We start from the raw sequence: 12,986 nt of genomic DNA on the forward strand, positions 1-12,986 counted from the left end.
GAGCACTGTAGAAACATGCTTAAAAACGTGAAATGCACTAACAGTGGGACCTAAACCACTGCTACTGTGAGGTTAAGCGCATAATCAATCAACGGGTACTCACAAGCACAAACGCACAAACGCTTTAAAAAGGAAACTAAAGCCACAGACATTTGTTTCCTTATATACACCAGGCTACTTTCTCCAAACAATATAGCACCATGCAATGCCAGGAAGCGTTAATACAGGTTTCAAACAGTCCCAACTACATGCCCAGCATGTCGCTTTATCTACCACGGAGCCAGGAAATACGTCCTCGAGCATAGCTGCCAAGTGTCCTAGGTCCATATGGGATGAGTTAGTTAGGCCCTGTTTCTTTTTTAGAGTTATGTGACTTGAAGTCTTGGTTTTTACTGGTCTAACTATGACTTTAAGGCACAGACTGCTAAGAAAAAAAGAGACAGACCTTACTAGTTACACAAGGACCTAGGAAATGTGGCAGCTATCCAGGGTGCCCAGAAACCCCAGGTTTGTACCTGAAGGTACTAAACGCTTCCAAGCACTGGATATACAAGCATAAACCCTTCACATCTATCTAATATCTATCTTCAGGAGGCAGACAAAAAGAAAAGGAAGTGTGCAGTGTCTCCCTACCATTTAGTGCAACTGTAAGGGGGGCGCAGTATGGTGGCTAGACCCAGGATAGCGTGTTTTAACGTTCTATGGTGGTCTTGTAGGGTCATGTGCTGCCTGGATGGGAGGTGCCATTCCTCATTAAGTACTGGTACGAGAAACAGGTTTAGGAGGTAATTATGTATTTAACAAGTAGAAAATAGAACACAAATGAAAATATTCAAGACAAGAGAAAGCTCAACAGTAAGTAGAGGGGACAATTGAGCCAAGATTTGATTGGTGTATCTTCTTTCACAGGAACTATTTCACAGCCTCTCTCATTATTTTGTAGATGTTCAATTATATATATTTTTTCTTGCAAAGCCTCTTTTAGAATGAATTGACTAAAAGAAGCAGGGAATTCGTATTCAGTGAAGGACACAAAAATCTAGCTCCTATAAAAGAATATGCTCAAGAAGTTGTAAGAGCAAGTAGATGGCATGCCTCTTCTGGAATGATAAAAGACCATCGGAGTACCAGGAGTTTGAGGAATGTGAAAAATGCCACATATGGACTATTCCTGCATAGCCAAAATTGTGACATGTGGTCACACTTCCTATGAATTTTAATCCGGAAAATGTAAAGGCCTAGTTCTCATCAAAGAACATGTGTTTGGCTGTCTTTAATTCATTATCTGGGTGCAGTAAGGTAGCCCAGAACTTGATACCAGTCAATAACTGATAAGACTCTCTCCACTTTTCTACAGTGTTAGCACTTGCACTCACTCACTAAGAGAATACTAATATATTGGTTGAATACTTTTCATTATGCTTCACTGAGTGGTGCCTCATAGTCCTCTATGGAGCTTCACAATTATAATTAAATTACAGTTTTCCCTCACATCCTCAGGTTTGTTAATGTTAGAGGTTGTTCAATCAATTTACTCAAGTGAATATCCATTGCCTTTGAAGCTTCAAATACAGACTTTATAGTGCTTTATTAATTCATTAAATAGTTTTTCCTTTTTACAATGCCATCCCAGTTCATTTCACGCATCTGTAAGCTTCTTCAGGGGAAACATTAAAAAGAAAAACTAAATATGTGACCACTTTCACAATATATTAGCACATGGGGTACAACACCAGTCTCTGCACCACTTATCTTTATTGGTGTTGTTCGTATGGTTTCTCAAAGACCTTCTAATTCTTATTTGATGAACACTTCTTTTGACACAGATCTTTATCAAAATTCAAACTACCTGTCCTCATACAAACACATATTTTGTTATCTTTTTCAAACACCTAACTGCTTTCGCATGTTACCCTTAGACCAAGACATGGTAACGATACTGGGTGTTGGTTTAGATGGATAATACTTAACCTTTTATTTCAGGTAGGTTTTACAGTAAGAATTTAAGCTTTTTTTATTATTTGTCAGCTGTTTGCACCTACATCATGGTTGAAGACTTGATGTCTTCTAGACGGTGGAATGAATTGCTCTCAGAGGCGGGTGCTAGTCTATGCCCAAGATTAAACAAACCTACTTAAAACTTTGTTGTGATGTTAGTGAAATAGGCAACTGGTGGCCCAAAAGAGTGACTCTCAGCTAATCTCTCAAGTAACATGAAGATACACAATTAAAGTGATACACCTTTGCGGGAAACAGCCCTTTAACAAAGGCTAAACAACGAGAGGTCTTTACAACTAAGGCTTTTTAACGAAAATGCCTTTACAACTAAAGGCTTTTACAACTAAATTGTTCACAACGAATGCCTATTGAAATGAGAATCGTGGTAAATGTAAGTATATTGCAAGTAAGTAAAAAGCTTTAAAATAAATATATATACAAACACACACACACACACGTGTACATATATATATATATATATATATATATATACACACTTTATATTTCCATCCTGACAGTCTTTCAACAATCAGGCACCAACTCCGTGAATAATTCTGGCACAGAAGGCGATTTATTCAAACAAGGTCAGACGCGTTTCGGCGGCGGGACCGCCTTGTTCACTGCATAATAAGTTTAGTGATTAAAAAACTTAAATACACAACCACCATTATCCTTTGGTTACCATGGCAACCAGAACATTTCATAGACATAGAAGCTCCTCAGCGACTATGAAACATGGCAGTGCATAAATTAAAACACAGTGAGGAAAAATATATACACAAACAGCATAATAATAAATAAGACATTCGTGTTCCCCTAATAATACAGTACGAGTTAAACTAATCACTCATGTTTAATTTAAAGGAGATATATCTATTCTACCTACGTATATATACACTTGTTTAATTAAAAAAGATATATAGTAGTGTTTTAGGTTTTAGGGTGGGTGTGGGTTTTTGTGTGGCAAGGGTATTTTTAGGGTGGATCTGGGTTTTTGGCTGGTAAGGGAATTTTTATGTTTTAGGGTAGGGAAGAGCTTTTGGGTGGTAAGGACATTTTTAGGTTTTAGGGTGCATATGTAATTTTGGGTGGTAAGAGAAATGTTCGCTTTTAGGGTGGGTATGGGGTTTTGTGTGGTAAGGGAATATTTAGGGTTTACGATGTGTATGGGTTTTTGGGTGGCAAGGGTATTTTTAGGGTTTAGGGGGGTATGGGTTTTTAGGTTGCAAGAGTAATTTTCAGGTTTGTGGGTGGGTGTGAGTTTTTGGGTGGCGAGGATCATTTTATGGTTTAGGGTGGGTGTGGGTTTTTGGGTGGCAAGGGAATTTTTAGGGATTAGGGTGGTTATGGGTTTTTGGGTGGTAAAGTAATTTATAGGGTTTATGGCGGGTTTGGGTTCTTGGGTGGTAAGGGAATTTTTAGAGTTTAAGGTGGGTATGGGTTTTTAGGTGGTAAGGGATTTTAGTGGTGGGAATTGATTTTTTTAGGGTTCAGGGGTTGTATATATAAATTAAATTAAATTAAATCATAGATAATGATAGAGGACTTGCAGTTCATCAGTCATTAACATAAAGAAGCGCCAAATCTAGTTAATCTTTCAGTTCCTATGGCGGCCATGATGGAATTAGTAATACAAAAAAGTACAAAGTTCCTCTAGTAGAGAAAGAAGAAAGAAAGTTAGACTGTCATGTCTCAGGGAAGGGGGGAAACCCTTATTAGAACTAGGGCTCTCACACACCCAGCAAGCTAGGTGTCATGCTTCATCATTTGAGCCTGCCCCTCGTCAGGTCGGCGCTGCAATTCCTGACGGGCTCCCAAAAATGGGGCTCTTTGGCGGGGATCTTTTGTTCCTGCCGAAGGGTGCCGTGGGGGTAAGGGGCCCTAGAGAGTGTAGATGTAAAGTGTGTGTGTAAAATAGGTACTGTTAGTCCACAGGTGAAGTTTATTGAAGTGGTAAACCGCCTAATTAAAAATAATAGAGATTGAGGTGGGTATAGGCACTAGTAATTAGGTAGCTAGTTGTGTATGCCCTAAACTCAAGACGATCAACATGTTTCGTGCCTTGGTAGCCAGAAATTGGTCATGGCACTTCCTCAGGATCGGAAAAATAAACTATCTACAACAAAGGTAAGTACAACTATCCACATACCTAACAGGCGCTTAAGAAGTAACCTGACAGGTGCTTGGAAGTAACCTATCGTACTAGCAAGGTAATCTTGCAACAGAGCCTGGCGGGAAAAGGACTCCAGAGTGGGTCCTGCGTCGGTAGACGCAAATGTTCCTTGACCTACCCCAGCCGCCGGACCTGGGATGATGGAATGCCTCAATTCATGCATTCTCATGGACTTGAACACAGTGCAAATAAAGATAATATATAGTTAATTCATCATTCTGCTGTGAAACATATGTTATTGGTTGAGCGTTGAGATATATGCATGTAATGCTCTACCAACCGTGTCAATTAATTATCATTTCATTAATCAATTTCACTCAGGTTAAGTATATGTCAGAACACCAATCCTGCCCTGTATGGGCTTTTTGCCAAATCTTAGCCTTAACGCTCATTCCAATCTCAATCCTTTTTTTTGCGGGAAGGGTGATCGGGATAGTGCAGAAGAATTTATCCAGGTAATTAATAACAATACTGTAAACTTGACATTCACATCACATATCAGCAGTGCTGAATTCCTGGATACAAAGGTGTATGTAGCGGGGAAAAAACTGGAAACTACGTTGCACCGCAAAGCAATGGCGGGCAACTCCACGCTGCATGCCAAAAGCTCACAACCGAAACACTTAGTAAAGAGCATACCCTACGGTAAACTTCTTAGGCTCAAAAGAATATGTAGCACAAAGGAAGAACTAGAGAAGTGCACACAGGAAGCCAAGATTAGATTCAGGTTAAGGGGGTATGATGAAAAAGTCCTTAATGAAGCCACCAAAAAAGCAAACATTAGAACCAGGGAGTCCTTATTAGAACAGAGGCAACCTCACACGGAACTGGACTCTGCATCCATGTCCTAAACTTCAGGTTGAATAAAACATTACAGTACACCGAGATCAATTACCACGTACAGCCGTCAAGAACGAAGGGTGCGGTCAGTAGTCAAGAAAATTGTCGCATAATACTCACAGATGGAGTATTGGCGCCCCGGTTACCAGCTTTACCAACAGTTACCTTTAGACGGGCATTATCAATGAGATCCCAGTTAGTTAAAAGCAGTCCAGAGATCAGCCCGAGCACTATGTTGCTCAAACTAAAGCAAGGATTTTTTAAATGTTCTTCCTGCAGGGCCTGTCAGTTTGGTGTGACTACAACGCACTATCCAACACCTTTCAGCCCCAAAAAGATAGCTATCAAAGGTAACTTTAATTGCCGGAAAGAATACGCGATATATGTGCTGACATTTACCTGTGGCTTGAGATACGTGGGGAGTACCAAGCTACAGGTACATGTGAGAATTTTACAGCACTTGCGGGCCATTGTTAATAACGATGCCACTTGTCATTTTAAAATCGAACACAACAATGACCTCAACTGTCTCAAATACTATGTAGTGGATGCTGTCCCTAATCTCCGGCGTGGAGGCAATAGAGAACGGATGTTGAGACAGCTCGAGTCGTGCATGATTTTAGAATTTGATTGTAAAACACCGACAGGGCTCAATAATATGGAGTACCTTCATAATTTCTTGTGAAATCCAGATGAATTTCACAATAATGATAAGTGTAGCAAAATACACAACTGATAGTCTTCCTCAATAGGCATGTAATACACCTATATTTAATTGAGACCATGTATATTCTAACTAAAAAGTCTGCTGCCTAAATGAGAACAAGCATATTTTGTGTATAAAAAATAAAAATAAAAATAAAGATTTGAAGATAGATATATTAGAAATTAGCACTAAGCATATGTATGTACTGTGAGGCACCAAGCACTAACGAGATCGTCAGGCTTAATTTGCACATCTAATGGAGTAAATTATTTTGATTTTAGAATTCATGAATGCACTTTCTGTGTTATATATACTAATAATGTTGAAAACATAAATATAGTGGTATAAACACGGTGGAAGGGGCTGTTTAACAATGCATTTATGCAATAAGAAAACCAATAAACCATCACCCCAGTATTTATTTAACACAGCCACTAGAAGGATTAGGTATGACTGATCATACAATATAAATTTGATAAACCATTTTATCGTATTGTATATATTCACCTATTTATTTATCTTTCTATTTATGTATTTATATATTTATTGATAGTCAACATATGTACGTATGAATAACTGTGAAATTATTTCAATGTCTAAATGTTTCATAAATTCTTATGTGTATTACCGGCTGGTAAAGATGTTGCGATACATGACGATTCAAGTTGAACAATGAAGTCTTTTCACGCTGTCTATTGGGATCACATGACACCAGGGGGGGTGTATAAAAAAAGTTTACCGTAAAACGTTTCGTTATGTGAGCAAGGTCACTCGTGACCGAAACGCGTTATGACAAACTAAGGAAATTGGGAGAAAATAAAGAAAAACACACCAGTTTAGTGGAGTTCGTGCTCTCTTTAATCGCCGAAATGAAGTAAAAGGGCGGGCCTTGGTGGAATATATATTGATACATAGAAAAATTCATATGTATTTATATCGTTGATATATACAAATATGTAAGTATTTTACAGATAAAAATCAACCCATATATATTCAAAAAGGGTTTATACTTACTTGTTAAATACTTACAATTTCGTGGTAAAGGCATTTGTTGTAAAGCCATATTTGTTGTAAATAATTTCATTGTAAAAGACTTTCACTGTAAAGCCATTTTCGTTAAAAAGCTTGCGTTGTAGTGGAGGGGGGTAGGTCAATCACTTGGTGCCTGGTTCCCACCCCAGCTTTATGCTCCCTATTTCTTTCTTCCCTTTGGTGCATGCTGGGTGCATCCCCTCTTATGTTGCTAGACGACTCCTACAGATAAACCCACAATCAAACATCTCTCCTGCGGTGAAGGTCCTACACTGGTTAACAGTTGTCAGAAGAACCACCTTCAAGCTGCTTTGTGTCACATACCAAGAAATACAAGGCAAAGGACCAATTTTCCTCAGGAAGAAAATCAACAAATACATACAACAAAGGAACCTATGCTCAAGAAATGGCTTCCTGCCACAGTGTACCTACATACAAGAAAAAAACCATGGCTGGTACATGTTTCTCTGTTCAAGCAGCCAAATTATGAAATTTACTACCCACACACAAGACCAATTGACAACCATCTTACCTTCAGAATATTAATCAAGAGCTTGCTCTTCCAGACATAACTATAGTCACAACACAACAGTGTACCACAACAGTATTCACAGACATGACAAAGTATGCTTCTCACGTCGTAGAGATGAAGTTGTCATTATACATGTGTCATTGTACATTGGACTATGCTTCCTTTTATAAGCAGATATGTTTATTGAAATGGAAAAATGTATATCACAGCACAAGATACATGCGTATATATGATACAATGCCATAACTGCTGCTTCAGTGTACATATAGGTGCATATAGTGGAGTTTATGCTTGCTACTGAAACTTTAGTAAATGTCATGAGAATTTTGCATACTTCATCACTAGATAAATGTGTACATCCGACCATGTAAATATTGCTGTTAAATGCACAGTATTTATACAGAGGAGTTTTCTTCAGCCAATAAAACCTTACCAAGTGTGACTGACTGACTCAACTCACTGACTCACTCACTGACTCACTCACACACACACACACTCACCTCCTTTCAACCTTTGTCCCATACCTTCTCTCTCCGACTCCTCCCAAACGTTTCCAACTACTATGAACCTCCAAACCTCTTTCCAAAATGTTTACCTACTTACTTATTTCCCCTTTCAAATCCATTCCCACCATTGTATCCCTACTCTAAACTCTATTAAACATGGAAGAATTTCAAGTGCACAAACCTAACACAACTAATAGAAAAAAACTATTAACCTCTAATCTTGGGTACCGGAGTATCATGCTACTCACTGCAAATCACTTCAATGCCTTATCAGGTGTAGTAGGCATAAAATAAATACCATTTACAATTACAATTATCCTCTCTCTATGACTCCTATTTCACACATAGCTCTCCACACAGTACTCCAGTTCCTCTAAATCAAGAATGTACTTCTATTCCTCTTGGACTGCCATTATTGATAATTGCCATCTCCATAAAAATAACCCCTTCTTACCTACCGACTGTTCAGTATTACTTGCTTCCATCTACCTGCTGTGGCAAGACTGTGCCTAACTGCCCACCACAGCACATACTCTAATTATCCCCCCCCCCCCGAGTCAGAGCCTACATCATACATAGTAATTGAGGCACAGATAACACTATATTGATCAGGATCACATATAATGACCACACTTTAAGAGAAATATTAGTTCTCACTTTTATAGTTCAGAGAGCAATTAATACTTACTTGGGGATATGTTCTATATACATATGAAGGACTAACCCATAAATCAACTATGTTTATATAATAATGTATAATCTTATACCTTTTAAAATCAACATGATTGAAACAAATTAAGATATTCTTGTAATGCATAATTTCACAAACAAATACTTTAACAAAGACATATTATTTGCAAACCTCCTCCAGCAATTTTGAGTTGGTCCTCTCTAAATTATCTATCTTCAATTGGAGATCACCAACAGTGCAACTGTAAAAACAAAATTTAGAAAGAATGGTATAATTCAAATGAAATTAACTCCTGATATCCAGCGGCATATTTTACAACACGTTTGTTCCGAGAGCTCAGATAATTTTGAGACGCTAAGAAATGCAGTCTCAAATGGATTGTAACCATCAAAGCAACATATTACAACTGAGAAGGAGAAGGATGAAAAGTCTAGTTCCAAGTAAAAGTGCAACAGGAACAGTATGCTCCTAAAATCACAGCTGATAAAGGGAATGTAAGGGTTTTTATTTTTTATCTTTGGGAGAGTATAGTACCACTCGCTGCAAAGAGCACCACGGAAAACCAACAAAATAAACACCCCAAAAAAAACAGAACAGGAAGAAGTCATCTGACTCCTCTTTATGGCTGTAGGCAAATAGTGCAACACAATAATGAGTAATTGAATAATTGAGGAAAGAAGGGTATACAGGGTGAATCTAATCTAGAATGCTAAGAGAATTCTAAGCCACTGTTTATTAAACACATCTTTCAAACTATTAGTTTTCTCCTGAAGTACACATGTGATGGTCATCCTAGACATGTGCCAATTAAGCTTGAAAGGTAATTAGATGCCCTAGTTGGCTACTGTACAATAAGCATCAGCACAATTAATATAAACAATACTGAAGTGATTGAACTTGTGAAAGGCAAATTAAAAGGAAAAGATACAGCAAAACATTTGACCGTATGTGGTCTGTGGTGAAACAACTTCGGGCAATGTTTGATTATCAGTATTTGGGTGATATTTTTTGTCTCAAAGTTTAAATTGGAAGGCTTCCTGGGAAGCTGTGGCTATTATAGCAACTGTGGATGCAGGCACACTTTTTAGATGCATTTGTCTGTATGGTGGCTCTTGCTCACTTTGCCACTGGATTCAAGCTAGCCTGGCTGATGAAGGGTGCTACCCAGAAACAGGTCCCAGGATTCTTGTTTCCGGTTCAGGGAAGACCTGGCTTGGCAGTTCGGTCTGGACTGTTACCATGAGGCACAGGGTCATGACTGATTTGCATATAGCTGGGTCTGAACTGAGGTGGCAAAGTGAGCTAAAGAATGATGATGGATTTAACCCAGATCTGTGACTGGGGGTGCGTGTTTGCTTTGGCTCTTCTACAGCATCACTTATTAAAGCTTTTAAAACCATGTAGAGTGTTTGGTTCTATGTGCTTATACAATACATTTGCTGAATCACAACACTATGCTCTACTGCCTGGAGGGGAAATGCTGGACATATGTTCTATCTCTCTAAATCATAAGTGATGCCATGGGTTTCGAATTAGGTTTAGCATCAATTAAATGTGCATGGGAGAAGACCTTGTGCTAAATGTATTGTTTTCCTGACAGAGCTAAGAGCTAACAATTGCAGTTTTGTGCTTTCAAAAATTAAGAATGGGTCAATCAACATGGACTAAGGCCGAACAAATGGGGTGTGCTATGACCAACAGAAATAAAAGAGTATATCCCAACAATAAAAATATGGGAGGAGTTGTATAAATACATATTGTCCCACCACAGCACCTCATCAATGAGAGAGCTTACAACTCTATATTGCTAACTGACCTAACAACAGACCTTATTAATTCTCTGGTGTCATTCACTTCTATGCTATCATGCTAGGCCAGTTGTAAACTCGGCCCAAATGTCTAGGCCATAATATTCCCTCCAAAAACCCCATATCTTTCCAAACTGGGAGTGGGGTAGACTCATGCCCCGACAGTTCAACAGAAGATCGGGGACCAGTGGTAGGCGACGAAGGCGGGAGGCACCGCAACTTAAAACGCCTACGCTGAGTATTACCTCTGAAGATCGATGGAGAATGACGCCGGCAGAAACGGATTCTACAGAGGACGCATGGTCAGTCTGTATAGCGCGTGGGAGACTGAGGACAATGAGAAGACTTTGATGACTGTGACATCCACACTGCAAGGAGCTTCATGCGATGTTCTCTTCGCACCTTTGGTCGGAGCTGACAACAAGAGTCGCACTCGTCAGTGTCATGGTGCTCACCCAGACACCACATGTAAACAGAGTGAGGGTCCGGGGCGGACAATTGTCATCCACATAACTCACAAGGCTTGAACCCCAAGAACATTGAAAAAGGGTGGAAAAAGGCACACTGCGGCAATGAAAAAACATGAAGTAGGCTGAAAAACAGCCGGAGGAACTGCAGTGCAGATTTGCGTTACTAGCGTAGAAAAGAAGGAATTACAATCAGCTCGTCGGGGGAGGGCTTATATGGTCTCTGTTGACATCACATTCGGGAGACAACATCAATACGGAGTCACTCAACACCCTCTACAGATGCGCAGAGGTACTGCTGAAAAAATTTCCAGATCCAGTCTGGCGCCTGGGGAGGATGCTAAGATAAGGAATCTGCAGTTGGATGTCTCTATTAGATAGATATTATGAAGCAGGTTTCCAGGCATTCACAGGGACCAACTTAAACTCACAGCCAATCAGCATCAACTATTGAAATGATTAGTAAGTAAGAGAAAAAGACAACCAGTCATTTGTTGACTGAATCACATACTGGCTGTTCTTCGTGACCAACTTTGCTGGGTCGAGAGGCCTCTAGTCGACAAACATGATCAGGACATGAACAGGCTCAACATCGGGCTGTTTCCAGTATCCAAACATGCATAGGAGATTTTGTATTTTCCTACTCTTCTTAGTCTGCAGTCTGACAATGTCCTTGCTACAGGTGTGGTGAGAACCACCAGAGATGGTGAACTTGTCTCCAAGTGGGTGAACTAGTCATGATGTCTTTGTAAATGCAAAAAGTTTAGAAAATGATGTGGGCTGGCATGAGGAACCAGTGGATATCCATGAGAATGGGGGTCACATGATCATATTTCTTTAAGCCTAAAATGAGACATGCTGCCGCATGTAGGATGCCCTTAATAGGTGCCACTTTGGAGTCTGGGAGGCCATGGAGCATGGTGTTACCACCATCCAGATGCAAGAGTACAAGGGCTTCAACAGCAATTCTGAAGTTGCTTTCTGGAAGAAACAGTTTAACTTCCTTTAGAACTGTAGACTAACATCAACCGCAATCAATAACCTACTTTCTTACATTGGTTATGCAGCTTTTTCTGAATTTCTGAAGTGCCACTTTTGACTTTAGGTGATTTCTGAGTACGTAGGTTTGAAGTTTTTGTTGCAGGAATAGGGCAAACTCTATTGACGGTCCAATATGCAAAGCAGAGTCCCTTGAAACACAGAAGTCTGGAGTTTGCGAGCCAGTGGAACACTTGCAAGGCTGGAGTAATGTGTCCACTGTTTGACGGTGGAACGGCTGCTGTGTTATGGAATTACTTGAGCATGTAAGGGTAGAAGACTGGGACCTTAAGGGAGATGCTGTTGGCACAGTCTAGCGCGGATCTCTAGACTCACTGATGGAAACCAACGTGGGGGATTCTTCAGGGGGTTCTAAGAGGAAGGGAGGAGGATCTGACCATTAGGCTAACTAGAGGGATTAATAGGATGTCCATTCCCAGGACCATTGTAAACGCTAAATGTGGGAGCTGGTACAGAGAATTCCTTCACCTAGAGTTAAATGCTATATTGCATAAAGCAAATCAAGCGCATTTCACAATAAAACTAAACTCCCAGTATTTATCACTACACTCACACTTTGTTCTTTTCAACGAACACCTGCCTGTGTTAACAGTATTGCCTGAACTAGCATCGGTACGTAAAGCATCACACTTTAAATTTCTCATGGAAACATGGGATCCAAGTGCCTATTACTGAGAAATGGTACACGTTCAAGCACACACAAAACACTTTATAAAATTATGGTCATTTATAATTTGACAAGCAGAATGAATGGTAAAATAAGAGAATTTATATTTTTGAAACAAGAGATTTTACAACACAAACTGAGACTGCCCTTTGAACACTGGAAGCATAAATAAATGGCAGACTTTAGAAAGGTTTCACTAAGCACTGTACAAATCTTAAGTCTCTTGGCAGAAACATTATATTTTGTCAGATTGCGGCAAATGATGAACGTCATTTCAAGTATGATGCACAAAAGATTGTGCAGTCACAAGGACTGTGGGGTCCAAAAAAACACATGTTTCCAAATGTAAAAACCGAAGTTGTAATGGATATTAATTATTAAAAAGCGTAAATAGATTTAACTCATAAGGAACAGGTGCATGAAAGACACACCACCTCCCGTCTTGTGACTTTGTGCAGGACAACCGTAACTCTGTGAATGTAGGCTTTGGACACAGAAGGAATAACA

At 39.5% G+C, this 12,986-nt stretch overlaps 1 protein-coding gene across 8 annotated transcripts in view; it reads right to left on the reverse strand.

Annotated features, from left to right (window-relative positions):
• The window catches only part of LOC146810867 (RUN and FYVE domain-containing protein 1-like), a 516,661-nt gene that overhangs the window by 247,884 nt on the left and 255,791 nt on the right, over nucleotides 1-12,986 (reverse strand). For all 8 annotated transcript variants that reach the window (XM_085617892.1, XM_085617897.1, XM_085617895.1 and 5 more), the window contains one exon: nucleotides 8,650-8,719. In XM_085617892.1, the coding sequence (XP_085474018.1) occupies nucleotides 8,650-8,719 (70 nt within the window). The remainder of the gene's footprint in view (nucleotides 1-8,649; nucleotides 8,720-12,986) is intronic.

Source organism: Triturus cristatus, chromosome 7, assembly GCF_964204655.1.
Source record: "Triturus cristatus chromosome 7, aTriCri1.1, whole genome shotgun sequence".
Lineage (NCBI taxonomy): Eukaryota > Metazoa > Chordata > Amphibia > Caudata > Salamandridae > Triturus > Triturus cristatus.